Below are 20,137 nucleotides of genomic sequence, written 5' to 3' on the forward strand. Positions count from 1 at the left end.
CGGTGTTCGCGGGGTCCGACATGTCAATCAACCTGCTATCTGCCAATCACGGGAATGCCTGGAATGTTCTGATGCCGGGCATCCGGGTGGTTGGCGGAGTGGCGTGGAGGGGGGGTGGAGCATTGGAAGTTAAGACCAGGTTCAGCTTTTTGTTCTCTTTCTCTTACGTCTGGGCTTCCCAAGAGAAGGTCACGATTGGCTTGTGGGTTATCTGTTATCTTTTTGGCGTGTGCTACGGCCCAAACAGTAGCCTGTGTAAAGTTGGTTTAATAAACCGTCAATTCGCAAACTCAAGCCTCTGTCTGGACAATTGCTCATTTATGATCTAGTCAGGTCATTACAATATGAAATTAAATCGGATAACTAACTAGACGACAGAATGGGGTTTAAGACACAGTGGCTAATATCCACTAACCCGTCTGAAGAGCTTTATTGGTTCGTATATTTTGTTTTGCAAGCTACCGATGTGTCTGACTAACTGTTGCTGCCGTCCACTCAATTATACGTCACACCAGCAGCATCGCCTTAAAGTCGCACATCGCCACCTGCTGACTGGAGTGGGTAACGCAGTTGAGTAAAATGTACATAAGTTCAGCCTCTTGTGAAGACGTGAGCTGCTGTCTGATGAAGAGAAACAGACGTATCTAGCTCCCAAAGGCTGAAATTAGATAATAATATGTTTTAGAGTGCACTGAAAATATTCAGCTGCAATAAGAATTATCTTGATAGTATGAAGAGGTAACTCCATGGACCATTTATCCAATGTATTGTAAAGCTAGCCAATGTTACAGTTTGAATAGCCGAGCCAGCTACTGTAAATGTCTTTTTATTTATTTTTATTTTTTAATTAATAATAAAACAATACATAAAGCACATGAGGGAACACAGGCATACATAGACAATCGAGCTAGGGGCGGGGCTGGGGGCGGGGCTAGGGGGTACAATATCAAATTACAATTACACAAGGACCTTAAGGGACATGCATATACTTACAATTCTAACAGCTTTTTTGTTAGTAGAGCATTTAACCGTCTTAAAATACAGTTCAATTTCTTTTTGTAGGGTACGAAAATGTGGTTTTCTGTTTGTACATTTATATTTGTGTATATGAAATTTGGCCAAAAGAATAATGAAATTAATTACATAAAAATTATTCCGCTTATTTCTATTGTATGTAAAGAATCCAAACAGTACATCTCTCCACAATAAATGTGTTCAATTATAAACCTACTGATGTCTTGCCACAGTTTTCTTACATGAATACAATGCATACAATGCCAAAAAAAGATGCAAAACTGTTCATGGGTGGTCATTACAAAAGGAGCAATTTGAGTTGATGTTTTCCTTCAACTTCTTCATATAGTGGTTGGCAGGATAATATTTATGAACAATTTTAAAGAAAACTTCCTTAATTGTGTTAACAAGTAGGTATGTGTGTGGCAACATCCAAACTTTTTTCCAACAGATATTATCAATAAATCCATTCCAATAAGGCATGACATAAGGTAAAGATACAACATCCTGCTGAAACGCTACTGTAAATGTCAATTTGTGTTTCGAGGCTGAAGTTACATCGCAGATAAAAGCAGGTCATTGGCTGCCTCGATCACAAGGGGTCTGTACTGGACTTCTGATTGGTTCCAAGTTTAGGAGTTTGGCAACTTTGCCTGAGCAGACAGACCGAGTGTTAAAATATACTTTTCATTAGAAAATGTTCAAGAATTGAAGGTGACAACAAAAGTTATAGTCATAACAATTGTGTACTGTGATATCTTGCCCACCCCAGTCAGCAGATGACGGTCTGCGACTTTAAGGCGATGCTGCAGGTGTGACGTATAATGTAGTGGACGGAACTCTTATTTCAACAGCAGCAACAGTTAGTCAGACACCTCCATATCTTGCTAGACAACAGAGACGTACCAATAAAGATCTTTAGACGGGTTTGTAGAGCCAGTGTATTTTAAACCCTTTACTGTCGTCTAGTTAGTTATCCGATTTAATTTCATATTTACGGTGTTGTTATTAGTCAGCTAGCTGGCTGGTTAAGTTAGCATTAGCCTAGCTAACATCCGCGACCATGAGTTCACTGAGCTACTCTCCTCCAGCTGAAGAAGAGGCGGTCTGCTGGACGGAGAAAGAAACTCTGGGGCTGAACATTGTCGTCAAAGAGGAGAAGGAAGAGGAGGATGTTACAATACAAAAACAAGTAGAGGGTGGGGCAGTTACAGTGAAAGAAGAAGAGAAAGACGTTTCAGTGAAAGACGAGGAAGACCTGATCAGAGTGAAAGAGGAGGAGGATGTTACAGTAAAAGAAGAGGAGGATGCAGTTTTTGGAGTGAAAGAGGAGGAGGGGGAGATGACTGTCACATCGAAAAAGGAGGATGAAACTGGATATCTGGGCCCGGTTTCCCAAAGTCATCTTAAGGCATCCAATGGTTCAAATGATGAACTTAGCCGTAAGATGGTTTTGAGAAACCATTCCCTGATTAACACTCGTAAGTACTGTCTTAAAAACAGAGGCACAAACTCTGCAGTTGTTGAACTGATGTTTGGTGTTAAAGGGGAACTCGGCAGTTGTTGATATGATGTGTGGTGTTAAAGGGGAACTCTGCAGTTGTTGAACTGATGTTTGGTGTTAAAGGGGAACTCTGCAGTTGTTGAACTGATGTTTGGTGTTAAAGGGGAAATCTGTAGTTTCTACATCCATGTTTGGACTTTTAAATTATTTATTTACAGCCATTGATTCTTGAAGAATATAACACATGCCTCATGAGCTTAGTTCAACTGTTGTACCCCATCATAAAATAAGCTTATTTTTTTACTCCAATGTTTAGAAACAATGTAAATCAACACTGTATAGCCTCAACATGGTTAAAACTATAATGTTGTTATCATGGATGGTCAGTCCTTGCGTCCATAGGTCTGTCTTTGAATTTGAGAGTAGTTACATTTCTCCAGCCACATCCCTCATCTTATTACCAAAACAGTGGTATAATTACAGCTTTGTTATTGTTTAAACTGCATATTGGTTGATTGATGTGTGGCTTTTTAAAATGGGTCAAACTAGGATTTAAACAGCAACAAAATGGCTGCCCAGAGACTTGGTTAACAGCTGAGGGATGGGGGAAGGAGAAGTGTAACCACTTTCAAATTCATAGAGAACGATATTGTAGAAACCTTAACCCAACACCTAGCGACCTCATCAAGAAGTTCAGACATCTTGGCGTAACAGTTATAAGGTGTTGACTTGACAGTCGCTGGACCCAGGTTTGAGTTCAGCTCAGGGCCTCACCCTGAATTCAATACACCATGAATACAAGGACTGGCCATCCATGAGGTCATAATTCAATTTTTAACCAGATTTTGAGGCTATACAGTGTTTGTTCATGAACAAGGGCGTTTAACAGGCTTATGTTTTGGTTTTTGATGGGGGAAATACAGTTGAATCATTTGAGGCATTTATAAGTTCTATTCTTCAAGAATCAATGGCTATTATGATGTCATAATGATATAATGTCTGACCCCATTTAGTCGACTGGTCGATAGGCTGTTGGTCGACCAACATCTTTTTAGTCGAGCAAATTATATATGTTTTTTTATGGCACAAGACACATGTCCTGCACCGTTTCAGTGGACTAATCCATTGCGGAGGCTGTGGGGATGGCACAGTCCAAGGAGGGGTGTGTACCCTACATGATTTTGGCCCCGATTTAGCTGTCTTTGACAAGTTTTTGTGATCGGAGACAAAATCCCAATGTTGTTGCCTACTCAGGGTGTGCGGCTGTCACCGACACTCATTTAATGTGAGCTGGTCAGAGACACAATCTGAGGGCTACTGATCACGTCTTTGAGCAGTCCCAGACGTCCCGATTATTTTAGAACAGGTTGGATTTTAACGGAACATAATCTACAATGTATTTTTAGTGGTGAGATGTGCAATGACATGTTTTGAGAACGGTGATCAGAAATAGCCAATGAGAGCTCACCAGAGAAGAAGCCATGGAGATGATAACATGGTGTAGACCCCCCTAGTAGGAGAGATGACTACTGATATGTGCCTTTTAACCAAAGCCAGTGTGAAATCGTTACAGCTTTGATGTTCACGAGCAACATAATCTACAATGTTATTCAATTCAAAGTGTTTGGATATTTCAACTCTGTAGTGTGATGTTGAATATCTGACTGAAAAGGTTTATGCTTCTGCTTTCAGACACTGCTTGTTCTCGCTAAGGTAACAATCTAATTACATCATCACATCATTGGGCGGCAGGGTAGCCGAGTGGTTAGAGCGTTGGACTTGTAATCGAAAGGTTGCAAGTTCGAATCCCAGAGCTGACAAGTTACAAATCTGTCGTTCTGCCCCTGAACAGGCAGTTAACCCACTGTTCCTAGGCCGTCATTGAAAATAAGAATTTGTTCTTAACTGACGTGCCTAGTAAAATAAAGATGTAAATACACAATTTTTAATTTTACCATCACATCATTGTGTAATTACATCATCACATCATTGTGTAATTACATCATCACATCATTGTGTAATTACATCATCACATCATTGTGTAATTACATCATCACACCATTGTGTAATTACATCATCACACCATTGTGCAATTACATCATCGCACCATTGTGCAATTACATCATCACACCATTGTGCAATTACATCATCACACCATTGTGTAATTACATCATCACACCATTGTGTAATTACATCATCACACCATTGTGTAATTACATCATCACACCATTGTGTAATTACATCATCACACCATTGTGTAATTACATCATCACACCATTGTGTAATTACATCATTGTGTAATTACATCATTGTGTAATTACATCATTGTGTAATTACAACATCACATCAGTGTGTAATTACAACATCACATCAGTGTGTAATTACAACATCACATCAGTGTGTAATTACAACATCACACCAGTGTGTAATTACAACATCACACCAGTGTGTAATTACAACATCACATCATTGTGTAATTACATCATTGTGTAATCACATCATTGTGTAATTACATCATTGTGTAATTACATCATTGTGTAATTACATCATTGTGTAATTACATCATCACATCAGTGTGTAATTACATCATCACATCAGTGTGTAATTACAACATCACATCAGTGTGTAATTACAACATCACATCAGTGTGTAATTACAACATCACATCAGTGTGTAATTACAACATCACACCAGTGTGTAATTACAACATCACACCAGTGTGTAATTACATCATCACACCATTGTGTAATTACATCATCACACCATTGTGTAATTACATCATCACACCATTGTGTAATTACATCATCACACCATGGTGTAATTACATCATCACACCATGGTGTAATTACATCATCACACCATGGTGTAATTACATCATCACACCATTGTGTAATTACATCATCACACCATTGTGTAATTACATCATCACACCATTGTGTAATTACATCATTACACCATTGTGTAATTACATCATTACACCATTGTGTAATTACATCATCACGCCATTGTGTAATTACATCATCACGCCATTGTGTAATTACATCATCACGCCATTGTTTAATCACATCATTGTGTAATTACATCTTCACACCATTGTGTAATTGCATCATCCCACCATTGTGTAATTGCATCTTCACACCATTGTGTAATTGCATCTTCACACCATTGTGTAATTGCATCTTCACACCATTGTGTAATTGCATCTTCACACCATTGTGTAATTGCATCTTCACACCATTGTGTAATTGCATCTTCACACCATTGTGTAATTGCATCTTCACATCATTGTTTTAGAGAGCGTGGTTGTAAATCAAATCAGTTTATTTGTCACATTCACCACAATGAAATGCCTACTTACAGGCCCTAACCAACAGTGCAGTTCAAGAAGAAATATTTACCAATTCTTAAGTTAAAAAAATAGACAAGTAAAGAAATACATTTTAAAAAACAGTTAAATGACAGTGAAAATAACAGTAGCGAGGGTGGTACTGGTACAGAGTCAATGTGCGGGGGGCACCGTCTAGTCATGCTAATTGAGGTAATATGTACATGAATGTATAGTTAAAGTGACTATGCATAGACGATAAACAGAGAGTAGCAGCGCCGTAAAAGAGGGGTTGGGGGAGGGGGTGGCGGGTCACAATGCAAATAGTCCGGGTAGCCATTTGATTACCTGTTCAGGAGTCTTATGGCATGGGGGTAAAATCTGTTGAGAGCCTAGACTTGGTTCTCTAGTACCGCTTGCCATGCGGTGGTAGAGAGAACAGTCTATCACTGGAGTGGCTGGGGTCTTTGACCATTTTTAGTGTCTTCCTCTGACACCGCCTGGTATAGAGGTCGTGGATGGCAGGCAGCTTAGCCCCAGTGATGTACTGGGCCGAACGCACTACCCTCTGCAGTGCCTTACGGTCAGATGACGAGCAGTTGCCGTACCAGGCAGTGATGCAACCAGTCAGGATGCTCTTGATGGTGCAGCTGCAGAACCTTTTGAGGATCTGGGGACCCATGACAAATATTATCAGTTTCCTGAGGGGGAATAGGTTTTGTTGTGCCATCCTCACGACTGTCTTGATGTGTTTTGACCATTCTAGTTTGTTGGTGATGTGGACACCAAGGAACTTGAAGCTCTCAACCTGCTCCACTACAGTACTACACTACTACAGCCCCGTCGATGAGAATGGGGGCGTCCTCGGTACTCCTTTTCCTGTAGTCCACAATCTCCTTTGTCTTGATTACGTTAGCATAACAGTCCTGTACTTAGCATCTGCTTCATTTGACCACTTATAGACCGAGTCACTGGTGCTTCCTGCTTTAATTTTTGCTTGATAGAATTATAGTCAGATTTACCAAATGTTTGCGTCTCTGTGTGTGGAGTAAATGTGATCTAGAATTTATTTTCTCCCTCTGGTTGTGCATTGAACATGCTGATAGAAATGAGGTAAAGCTGATTTCAGTTTCCCTGCATTATAGTCCCCGGCCACTATGAGCGCCACCTCTCGGTGAGCAGTTTCCTGTTTGCTTATTTCCTTATACAGCTGACTCAGTGCGGTCTTACTGCCAGCGTCTGTCTGTGGTGGTAAATAAAGAGACACAATGTTTATGAAAACTCTCTTGGCAAATCGTGTGGTCTACAGCTTATCATGAGATACTCTACTTCAGGCGAGAAAAATCTTGAGACTTCCTTAATATTTCGTGTACCAACAGTTTTTTACAAATATTCACAGACCGCTCCCCCCTCATCTTACCGGAGTGTGCAGATTCGGTGAAACAGAAGATATTACAGTTTTTGATGTCCCGTTGGGAGGATATTCGTGATCGTAGTCTAATTGATTGTCCAATGTTGGCAAGTGATGTTGATGGTAAGGGCAGGTTTCCCTGTCGGCGGATCCTCCCTCTACACCTGCGTCTCTTTCTCTTGCCCATGACGGGGATGTTGGCCTTGTCCGGTGTCTAAAGTACATCCTGTGCTTCCTGCCCGTTGAAAAAAAAATCTGAGGTGAGCAATCACTGTCCTGATATCCAGAAGCTCTTTGTCTAATCCGAGGTGAGCGATCGCTGATCCTGATATCCAGAAGCTCTTTGTCTAATCCGAGGTGAGTGATCGCTGTCCTGATATCCAGAAGCTCTTTGTTTAATCCGAGGTGAGTGATCTCTGTCCTGATATCCAGAAGCTCTTTGTCTAATCCGAGGTGAGTGATCGCTGTCCTGATATCCAGAAGCTCTTTGTCTAATCCGTGGTGAGAGATCGCAGATCCTGATATCCAGAAGCTCTTTGTCTAATCCGAGGTGAGTGATCACTGTCCTGATATCCAGAAGCTCTTTGTCTAATCCGAGGTGAGCGATCACTGTCCTGATATCCAGAAGCTCTTTGTCTAATCCGAGGTGAGCGATCGCAGAAGCTCTTTGTCTAATCCAAGGTGAGTGATCACTGTCCTGATATCCAGAAGCTCTTTGTCTAATCTGAGGTGAGTGATCACTGTCCTGATATCCAGAAGCTCTTTGTCTAATCCGTGGTGAGTGATCGCTGTCCTGATATCCAGAAGCTCTTTGTCTAATCCGAGGTGAGTGATCTCTGTCCTGATATCCAGAAGCTCTTTGTCTAATCCGAGGTGAGCGATCGCAGAAGCTCTTTGTCTAATCCAAGGTGAGTGATCACTGTCCTGATATCCAGAAGCTCTTTGTCTAATCTGAGGTGAGTGATCACTGTCCTGATATCCAGAAGCTCTTTGTCTAATCTGAGGTGAGTGATCACTGTCCTGATATCCAGAAGCTCTTTGTCTAATCCGTGGTGAGTGATCGCTGTCCTGATATCCAGAAGCTCTTTGTCTAATCCGAGGTGAGTGATCTCTGTCCTGATATCCAGAAGCTCTTTGTCTAATCCGAGGTGAGTGATCTCTGTCCTGATATCCAGACGCACTGGATGTTTTGTAGTGTCCATCCGGTATAAGATGTTCAAGGCATGTCTCTATCCAGACGGCCAACACTGGCGGTCGTTTAATGTGAGCTGGTCAGAGACACAATCGCTTTCTCTTCCCCAATTAGTGCGCATTCATTGTTTCCTCATTTCAATGTGTGAATTGTTTGCCTTTCAATTGTTAGATGTCTCACTGTTTGACAAACATTGCTGCAGCTCTTTCACCCCAGCTTAAACAGACACATTTTTATGGGGGGGTTGTATTATGCTCATTCATTTTCAGGGGGGTGCAGACATCAATTCTAGGGGGTTAACCTGTCTCCCCCTCATCTACACTGATTGCATTGGATTAAACAAGTGACATCAATAAGGATCATATCTTTAACCTGGATTCACCTGGTCAGTCTGTCATGGAAAGGGCAGGTGTTCATAATGTTTTGTGCATTCAGTATATAAAGTCTTCTGTCCCTGTAAGTTCACATGTGGAACTGCATGAAAATGTGTTTTTACTTTAGTTTCCAGTCATTTAAAAATGTGATCCCAATGTCCCACATTGTCCTCTTTATTAACATGAAGACTCATATACAGTATAGTATTAGTTTAAAACCAAAATGGACCAATCCTGGATCGCCCCCTGTATTATCAACCACTGAAATAGGAGAGACTTTGTCCCCTCTCTGTTTGTCTGCTCAACCATAACACCCCATGTAGCCCATGGAAACCTGATGACTCAGAGTCACGTCATAAACAAGTAGAATGACCACCTTGGGAGAAACGACTGATATTCACCATCTGGGACCATTCAACAGTCTAGATTTACCAGGTTATTACTAAATAAACTGTTCACCATCTGGGACCATTCAACAGTCTAGATTTACCAGGTTATTACTAAATAAACTGTTCACCATCTGGGACCATTCAACAGTCTAGATTTACCAGGTTATTACTAAATAAACTGTTCACCATCTGGAACCATTCAACAGTCTAGATTTACCAGGTTATTACTAAATAAACTGTTCACCATCTGGGACCGTTCAGCAGTCTAGATTTACCAGGTTATTACTAAATACACTGTTCACCATCTGGGACCATTCAACAGTCTAGATTTACCAGGTTATTACTAAATAAACTGTATACCATCAGGGACCATTGAGCAGTCTAGATTTACCAGGTTATTACTTCTAAATAAACTGTTCACCATCTGGGACCATTCAACAGTCTGGATTTACCAGGTTATTACTAAATAAATTGTTCACCATCTGGAACCATTCAACAGTCTAGATTTACCAGGTTATTACTAAATAAACTGTTCACCATCTGGAACCATTCAACAGTCTAGATTTACCAGGTTATTACTAAATAAACTGTTCACCATCTGGGACCGTTCAGCAGTCTAGATTTACCAGGTTATTACTAAATACACTGTTCACCATCTGGGACCATTCAACAGTCTAGATTTACCAGGTTATTACTAAATAAACTGTATACCATCAGGGACCATTGAGCAGTCTAGATTTACCAGGTTATTACTTCTAAATAAACTGTTCACCATCTGGGACCATTCAACAGTCTGGATTTACCAGGTTATTACTAAATAAATTGTTCACCATCTGGGACCATTCAACAGTCTAGATTTACCAGGTTATTACTTCTAAATAAACTGTTCACCATCTGGGACCATTCAACAGTCTAGATTTACCAGGTTATTACTTCTAAATAAACTGTTCATCTGGGACCATTCAACAGTCTGGATTTACCAGGTTATTACTAAATAAATTGTTCACCATCTGGGACCATTCAACAGTCTAGATTTACCAGGTTATTACTTCTAAATAAACTGTTCACCATCTGGGACCATTCAACAGTCTAGATTTACCAGGTTATTACTTCTAAATAAACTGTTCACCATCTGGGACCATTCAACAGTCTGGATTTACCAGGTTATTACTAAATAAATTGTTCACCATCTGGGACCATTCAACAGTCTAGATTTACCAGGTTATTACTTCTAAATAAACTGTTCACCATCTGGGACCATTCAACAGTCTAGATTTACCAGGTTATTACTAAATAAACTGTTCACCATCTGGGACCATTCAACAGTCTAGATTTACCAGGTTATTGCTAAATAAACTGTTCACCATCTGGGACCATTCAACAGTCTAGATTTACCAGGTTATTACTAAATAAACTGATCACCATCTGGGACCATTCAACAGTCTAGATTTACCAGGTTATTACTAAATAAACTGTTCACCATCTGGGACCATTCAACAGTCTAGATTTACCAGGTTATTACTTGTAAATAAAAACACTTTTGGGGTTCTCATAGGCTTACAATTACAAATACAGATACATTCTCTTGGTAAATAAATAACAATAATTTATTTATAGCCTGGAATCATCCACAATACTACTGTGGAAACAATAATACAAAACATGTCTTTCTTTTTAAGATAAATTAATTGTCAAATAAGTTTCTAAAAGCATTTAAACATTCATTACAGACAATTGTTGTATAACATCCTGGGCATCAGCTTTCAGCTAAAATAAACAGTGGATTTCTACTGTTGTGGGCCTTTAACCATCTGTCTGACTTTGTTGTTTACACAGGAGAGAGACATGACTATTGTGGATCCTCTGGGGAGCCTCAACAACACCATGAAGCTGACGAGGCAGAGAAGAGTCTCTCCACATCAGAACACCTCAAGAAACACCAGCTGAGACCCACAGGGAAGAAATCTCACCACTGCTCTGACTTTAGAAAGAGTTACTCAAGATCATATTCACTAAAAGTACACCAGAGAATTCACACAGGAGAGAGAACATATCGCTGTAATCAATGTGGAAAGAGGTTTGCTCACTTAAAAACACTGGTATTACACCTGAGAATACACACTGGGGAGAAATGTCACAGCTGCTCTGATTGTGGGAAGAGATGCACCTCTTTAGTAACCCTTAAAATACATCAAAGAATCCATACAGGAGAGAAACCTTTTTGCTGCTCTGACTGTGGGAAGAGTTTTTCTTGGTCAGGACATTTAAAATCACACCAGAGAATACACACGGGAGAAAAACCTTATAGCTGTGACCAATGTGGGAAGAGTTTTACTCAGTCAAACAACCTGATATCACACCAGAGAACACACACAGGCGAGAAGCCTTACCACTGCTCTGACTGCGGTAAGAGTTTCTCAAGAATAGATACACTAAAAGTACACCAGAGAATCCATACAGGAGAGAAACGCTATTGCTGCTCTGACTGTGGGAGGAGATTTTTTTGGTCAGGACATTTAAAATCACACCAGCGAAGACACACTGGAGAGAAGCCTTATAGCTGTGATCAATGTGGGAAGACTTTTACTCAGTCGAGCAACCTGATAGCACACCGGAGAACACACACAAGAGAGAAATATCACAGCTGCTCTGATTGTGGGAAGAGATGTACCTCTTTAGTAACCCTCAAAATACATGAGAGAATCCATACAGGAGCGAAATGTTATAGCTGTGACCAATGTGGGAAGAGTTTTACTCAGTCAAACAACCTGATATCACACCAGAGAACACATACAGGGGAGAAGCCGTACCACTGTTCTGACTGCGGGAAGAGTTTCTCCAGATCAGATTCTCTAAAAAGACACCGGAGAACACACACAGGCGAGAAATCTCATAGCTGTGAACAATGTGACAAGAGATACTCTGATAAAAGATCTCTGATTAAACATCAGAAAATTCATACATGAAGGAGTTGTTCCATGATATCAATGAAATGATGTCACAATGTAAATCAAATCAAATTACAGGATTACAGTAGATTGTTTTAACAGTGTAGTAGGAGTATTCTAATGATGTCATAATGTAGATATGACATACATGATATCAATGAAATAATAATGAGTATTTTAATGATGTTCTATTGATTTCAGTGGAACATGGATATTATATAGCCTGATAGCCTCATCAGGGGAAAAAACCAGGTTCTGAATTGAAAGATTACTATTTAACAAAAATAGTGTTGCGTTTACACTTACCTTATTGGTGATCCACTTGAATAAAAATGCAACACATCAAAATGTAGTTGTTTGCTACTAATTTTTGTGTATCCGGTGATGTACACATTATTCCCAGATTCCTTGTGGTTTTTGATCTGTTAGTTTTAACAGGACGTCACCCCCCCCCCCCCCTTCGCGCAATTTATTTCCATGTCGATATGAGTGATGACAAATAAGTGTTGCATTTCTCTTCGTTTTGGGGACTCCTACATTTAAATGCATCACTGTATGTAGATGACTGTCTTCTGCTAATTGTCTTTTTTTCCACTACTGAAGAAGCATGACTCAAATCACCTCATATTTCAAACATTCAGCCTGACAAAATATACATGTTTTATTATTCCATGCCTCGCCATTAAGTGAAGTTTTGCCAATACATATTAACAAAGGGGTGTATAATTGGTTTTGATATTGAATATTTCATAACATTTTCAATTCATGTAATGTTTGCAACCAACTTACAGTTTGTATAAATGTTTATAAAACAATGTAGTAAAACTAGCTTATATTGCTGGTTGGGTATTACATCCTGTTCTTACTATTTTAATGTATTTTCCTTAGAATACTCATTAGTCTTTCAGTTTTTATTGTTATTCTTTAATTTTTAATCCTCATATTAGTTTTTATTTTCATTGTTTTCCATTAGTTATTTACTGTGAAACCATGTCTGAAATGTTCTATATAAATAAAGCTTGATTTGATTAGAACATATTGCAAAAGAAATAAACTCAATGACCGACCAATCAAAACAAATTAACAAATATGTGTAAGAGCGACACATATCATAGAGCGTTGGGCCAGTAACCGAAAGTTTGGATCGAGCAGGTAGCCTAGTGGTTAGAGCGTTGGGCCAGTAACCGAACGGTTGGATCGAGCAGGTAGCCTAGTGGTTAGAGCGTTGGGCCAGTAACCGAACGGTTGGATCGAGCAGGTAGCCTAGTGGTTAGAGCGTTGGGCCAGTAACCGAACGGTTGGATCGAGCAGGTAGCCTAGTGGTTAGAGCGTTGGGCCAGTAACCGAACGGTTGGATCGAGCAGGTTGCCTAGTGGTTAGAGCGTTGGGCCAGTAACCGAACGGTTGGATCGAGCAGGTAGCCTAGTGGTTAGAGCGTTGGGCCAGTAACCGAACGGTTGGATCGAGCAGGTAGCCTAGTGGTTAGAGCGTTGGGCCAGTAACCGAACGGTTGGATCGAGCAGGTAGCCTAGTGGTTAGAGCGTTGGGCCAGTAACCGAACGGTTGGATCGAGCAGGTAGCCTAGTGGTTAGAGCGTTGGGCCAGTAACCGAACGGTTGGATCGAGCAGCTAGCCTAGTGGTTAGAGCGTTGGGCCAGTAACCAAACGGTTGGATCGAGCAGGTAGCCTAGTGGTTAGAGCGTTGGGCCAGTAACCGAACGGTTGGATCGAGCAGGTAGCCTAGTGGTTAGCGCGTTGGGCCAGTAACCGAACGGTTGGATCGAGCAGGTAGCCTAGTGGTTAGAGCGTTGGGCCAGTAACCGAACGGTTGGTTCAAATCCCAGACAAGATAAAAATCTGTTCCCAGGTTCATAGGCCGTCATTGTAAATAAGAATTTCTTCTCAACTGAAATGCCTAGTTAAATAAAGGTTAAATTATTGTGTATTAATTAAATTATTGTGTAAAAATAGTACATTGTAAGTTTGTCACTTTTCAACCAATCCAGTACATTTTTTGTTGAAAATGTTGAGATTGTTGTCTAATATCGAAATCCCCATCGACCGGATGAGTCACCATTTAGTTTGGAAATTATCCAACCATTATGTAGGTTGGTGGGAAAGATCCAACCATTATGGAGGTGGTAGAAATTATCCAACCATTGTTTAGGTTGGTGGAAATGATCCAACGATTATATAGGTTTGTGGAAATGATCCAACCATTATGTAGGTTGGTAGAAATGATCCAACCATTATGTAGGTTAGTGGAAATGATCCAACAATTATGTAGGTTGGTAGAAATGATCCAACCATTATGTAGGTTGGTGGAAATGATCCAACCATTATGTAGGTTAGTGGAAATGATCCAACCATTATGTAGGTTGGTGGAAAGATGGTGGGAAAGATCCAACCATTATGTAGGTTGTTAGAAATGATCAAATTATAAGGTTTAAATACTGTTCCACGTTTCTTTTCTAGTATCTGCCTCTTATAAGAAACGGTCTGAGAGATCCAGTCAAAACAGGGTGTCTGAGAAAGCGCCTCAAGACTAAAAGAGATTCAAAGACACAGAACCCTACTGGGGAGTGAAAGAGATAAGAGACTAGTGAGACATACCACTGTAAGCCACACGGGAATGGAAAATTACTGCTGAGTCCTTAGAAAACACAGGAACTATTGTTCTATCCTGCACGTTTGTATAACTGTATATGCATGGGCTTGGTCTCATGAGTAGAAGGTGTTGATGTAGGCAGTTACATCACTTGGGGTTGACTGCAAGCATATTAAAAACAACTTGAACCGTTTTTATTTTGCAGAACTTACTCTGAAACAAATGTGCTATGTTTCCGTTGTCAACTTCTGTCTGCATTTGCATTAATAAAGGTTTGATTCATTTTACTTAAAGAAGATATTGTCTGATTGCTGATTTCACCAATAAGCCAATGATTGACAAGGAACATGTCACAAATACCACCGAAGGTGGCTCCCCTTACTGTTTGGGTGGAGCTCGGCGCTCGTCGTCGCCGGTCTACTAGCTGCCACCGATCCCTTTTTCCTTTTCGTTTGTTTTTGTCTAATTGTTTTCACCTGTTCCTTGTTGGGGTTTTGGGATGGGTGTTATTTAAGTTTGTTTAGCCCGCTGGTGTTTGTGCTTGTTGTTCTTGTTACGTTAGTGGTGTATCGTTGTCGTTTGGGTTTTCGCTGTCCGGGTTTTTGTAACAGTGGTTTTGGGTTTGTTTGCACCTGTTTTGGGCTTCACCCATGTTTGGACCTGTTACTTTGAAAGAGGACATTAAAGCGTTTTTTCCCCCGTTTACTTTTGCTCTCTGCGTCTGACTCCACACCCATCACTCAACCGGCGTTACAGAACAAGGAACCCCAACAACCCCCACGGGAGAATTACTGACGAACCATCAAACAGGCAAAGCAGCTTTTGTTTTGGAGCGAGAATTAAGACGACTTTCAAGTAGTAAGACATGCATAACAGCAACAGATACCATTAATAAGAAGGGGCTAGAAGCGTCTACTTAAATGTTAAATGTTTGAAGGGGTACGGGACTATAAAAAGAAAAAAGTTAGGGAACCACTGCCCCAGACCCACTCCCCAATTTACATACAGATCCACAGATGATGCAATCTCTATTGCACTCAACACTGCCCTTTCCTACCTGGACAAAAGGAACACCTATGTGAGAATGCTATTCATTGACTACAGCTCAGTGTTCAACACCATTGTGCCCTCAAAGCTCTTACTAAGCTAAGGACCCTGGGACTAAACACCTCCCTCTGCAACTGGATATTGCACTTCCTGACGGCTCGCCCCCTGGTGGTAAAGGTGGTGAACAACACATCCGCCACGCTGATCCTCATCTCATCCACACCTCCTCAGGGGTGCATGCTCAGTCCCCTCCTGTACTCCCTGTTCACTCAGGACTGCACGGCCAGGCAAGACCCCAACACCATCATCAAGTTTGCAGATGACACAACGGTGGTCGGCCTGATCACCGACAATGAGGAGACAGACTAGAGGGAGGAAATCAGAGACCTGGTCGTGTGGTGCCAGGACAACAACCTCTCCCTCAACATGATCAAGACAAAATAGATGATTGTGGACTACAGGAAAAAGAGGGCCGAGCACACAACCAGAGCTTCAAGTTCCTTGGTGTCCACATCACCAAGAGACTATCATGGTCCAAGCACACCAAGACAGTCGTGTAGAGGGCACAACAAAACCTATTCCCCCTCAGGAGACTGAAAAGATTTGGCATGGGTTCTCAGATCCTCAAAAGGTTCTACAGCTGCACCATCGCGAGCAACCTCACTGGTTGCATCACTGCCTGGTATGGCAACTGCTCGGCCTCCGAACGCAAGGCACTACAGAGGGTAGTACGTACAGCCCAGTACATCACTGGGGCCAAGCTTCCTGCCATCCAAAACCTCTATACCAGGTGGTGTCAGAGGAAAACCCCAAAAATTGTTAAAGACTCCAGCCACCCCAGTCATAGACTGTTCTCTCTGCTACCTCACGGCAAGCGGTATCAGAGCACCAAGTCTAGGTCCAAGAGGCTTCTAAACAGCTTCTACCCCCAAGCCATAAGACTCCTGAACAGCTAATCAAGGGCTACCCAGACCCCTCTTTACGCTGCTGCTACTCTCTGTTGTTATCGTCTATGCATAGTCACTTTAATAACTCTACCTATATGTACATATTACCTCAATTACCTAAACTAACCGGTGCCCCCACACATTGACTCTGTACCGGTACTCCCTGCATATATCCTCCACATTGACTATGTACCGGTACCCCCTGTATATAGCCTCCACATTGACTCTGTACTGGTACCCCCTGTATATAGCCTCCACATTGACTCTGTACTGGTACCCACTGTATATAGCCTCCACATTGACTCTGTACCGGTACCCCCTGTATATAGCCTCCACATTGACTCTGTACCGGTACCCCCTGTATATAGCCTCCACATTGACTCTGTACCGGTACCCCCTGTATATAGCCTCCACATTGACTCTGTACCGGTACCCCCTGTATATAGCCTCCACATTGACTCTGTACCGGTACCCCCTGTATATAACCTCCACATTGACTCTGTACCGGTACCATTTACATTACATTTACATTTAAGTCATTTAGCAGACGCTCTTATCCAGAGCGACTTACAAATTGGTGAATTCACCTTCTGACATCCAGTGGAACAGCCACTTTACAATAGTGCATCTAAATCATTTAAGGGGGGTGAGAAGGATTACTTTATCCTATCCTAGGTATTCCTTGAAGAGGTGGGGTTTCAGGTGTCTCCGGAAGGTGGTGATTGACTCCGCTGTCCTGGCGTCGTGAGGGAGTTTGTTCCACCATTGGGGGGCCAGAGCAGCGAACAGTTTTGACTGGGCTGAGCGGGAACTGTACTTCCTCAGTGGTAGGGAGGCGAGCAGGCCAGAGGTGGATGAACGCAGTGCCCTTGTTTGGGTGTAGGGCCTGATCAGAGCCTGGAGGTACTGCGGTGCCGTTCCCCTCACAGCTCCGTAGGCAAGCACCATGGTCTTGTAGCGGATGCGAGCTTCAACTGGAAGCCAGTGGAGAGAGCGGAGGAGCGGGGTGACGTGAGAGAACTTGGGAAGGTTGAACACCAGACGGGCTGCGGCGTTCTGGATGAGTTGTAGGGGTTTAATGGCACAGGCAGGGAGCCCAGCCAACAGCGAGTTGCAGTAATCCAGACGGGAGATGACAAATGCCTGGATTAGGACCTGCGCCGCTTCCTGTGTGAGGCAGGGTCGTACTCTGCGGATGTTGTAGAGCATGAACCTACAGGAACGGGCCACCGCCTTGATGTTAGTTGAGAACGACAGGGTGTTGTCCAGGATCACGCCAAGGTTCTTAGCGCTCTGGGAGGAGGACACAATGGAGTTGTCAACCGTGATGGCGAGGTCATGGAACGGGCAGTCCTTCCCCGGGAGGAAGAGCAGCTCCGTCTTGCCGAGGTTCAGCTTGAGGTGGTGATCCGTCATCCACACTGATATGTCTGCCAGACATGCAGAGATGCGATTCGCCACCTGGTCATCAGAAGGGGGAAAGGAGAAGATTAATTGTGTGTCGTCTGCATAGCAATGATAGGAGAGACCATGTGAGGTTATGACAGAGCCAAGTGACTTGGTGTATAGCGAGAATAGGAGAGGGCCTAGAACAGAGCCCTGGGGGACACCAGTGGTGAGAGCGCGTGGCGAGGAGACAGATTCTCGACAGATTCTCGCCACGCCACCTGGTAGGAGCGACCTGTCAGGTAGGACGCAATCCAAGCGTGGGCAGCGCCGGAGCTGCCCAACTCGGAGAGGGTGGAGAGGAGGATCTGATGGTTCACAGTGATGGTTCACCCCCTGTATATAGCCTCCACATTGACTCTGTACCGGTACCCCTGTATATAGCCTCCACATTGACTCTGTACCGGTACCCCCTGTATATAGCCTCCACATTGACTCTGTACCGGTACCCCCTGTATATAGCCTCCACATTGACTCTGTACCGGTACCCCCTGTATATAGCCTCCACATTGACTCTGTACCGGTACCCCTGTATATAGCCTCCACATTGACTCTGTACCGGTACCCCTGTATATAGCCTCCACATTGACTCTGTACCGGTACCCCCTGTATATAGCCTCCACATTGACTCTGTACGGGTACCCCCTGTATATAGCCTCCACATTGACTCTGTACCGGTACCCCCTGTATATAGCCTCGCTACTGTTATTTTACTGCTGTTGTTTATTTATTTTTCTCTTCTTAACACGTTAACATTGTTGGTTAAGGGCTTGTAAGTAAGCATTTCACTGTTGTATTCAGCATTTCACTGTAAGGTCTACACCTGTTGTATTCGGCTCATGTGACAAATAAACATTTATTTGATTTGATATAAGATGGAAGTGTCTAGGTTTACCATTATGCAACTATTATTGAGGCTGAGGAACAAGGAGCTAATATTGATGTCTTAGCATTAAATGATTGAGTTAACCCTAGTTCAGAGATTCACCGTTAGAGACTGAGCATTTGTCCAGTGCGTTTGGAAAGTATTCAGACCTCTTGAAATATCATAAATATAATAAATATATATATATATATACATAAATATTATTATGTTATTATTCTAAATGGGTCTTATTAATCAACTAATCATTCTAAAATCTAATCTGGATTAAAAAATATGAATAATCCTCATCAATCTACACAAAATACCCCGTAATGACATCACAATACCCCATAATGACATCACAATACACCATAATGACATCACAATACACCATAATGACATCACAATACCCCATAATGACATCACAATACCCCATAATGACATCACAATACACCATAATGACAAAGCAAAAACTGATTTTTAATTTTTTTTTGCTCATTTATAAAAATAAATGAAATATGACATTTACATAATTATTCAGACCCTTTACTCAGTACTTTGTTGAAGCAACTTTGGCAGAGATTACAGCCTTCTTTGGTATGACACTACAAGTTTGGCACATCTGTATTTGGGGAGTTTCTCCCATTCTACTCTGCAGATCCTCTCAACCTCTGTCAGGTTGGATGGGGAGTGTCACTGCACAGCTATTTGCTGTTCAAGTCCGGGCTCTGGCTGGGCTACTCAAGGATATTCAGAGACTTGTCCCGATGCCACTACTGCGTTGTCTTGGCTGTGTCCTTAGGGCCGTTGTTCTGATGAAAAGTGAACATTTGCACAAGTCTGATGTCCGGAGTGCTCTGGAGAAGGATTTCATCAAGGATCTCTCTGGACTTTTCTCCATTCATCTTACCCTCGATACTGACTAGTCTCCCAGTCCCTGCCGCTGAAAAACATCCCCATAGCATGATGCTGCCACCACCATGCTTCACCGTAGGGATGGTGCCAGGTTTCCTCCAGATGTGACGCTTGGCATTCAGGGCAAAGAGTTCAATCTTGGTTTCATCATG

General features: G+C 42.0%; 1 protein-coding gene across 1 annotated transcript; it reads left to right on the forward strand.

The window, feature by feature from the left end:
• The first annotated feature begins 1,846 nt into the window (after positions 1-1,846).
• Positions 1,847-15,061, forward strand: LOC135530517 (zinc finger protein OZF-like). The gene is made up of 2 exons (XM_064958827.1): positions 1,847-2,495; positions 11,046-15,061. The coding sequence occupies exons 1-2, from the start codon at positions 2,078-2,080 to the stop codon at positions 12,173-12,175; spliced, it is 1,548 nt and encodes a 515-aa protein (XP_064814899.1). The 5' UTR covers positions 1,847-2,077; the 3' UTR covers positions 12,176-15,061.
• Positions 15,062-20,137: the final 5,076 nt, after the last annotated feature.

The sequence above is a fragment of the Oncorhynchus masou genome, chromosome 5, assembly GCF_036934945.1.
Source record: "Oncorhynchus masou masou isolate Uvic2021 chromosome 5, UVic_Omas_1.1, whole genome shotgun sequence".
NCBI lineage: Eukaryota > Metazoa > Chordata > Actinopteri > Salmoniformes > Salmonidae > Oncorhynchus > Oncorhynchus masou.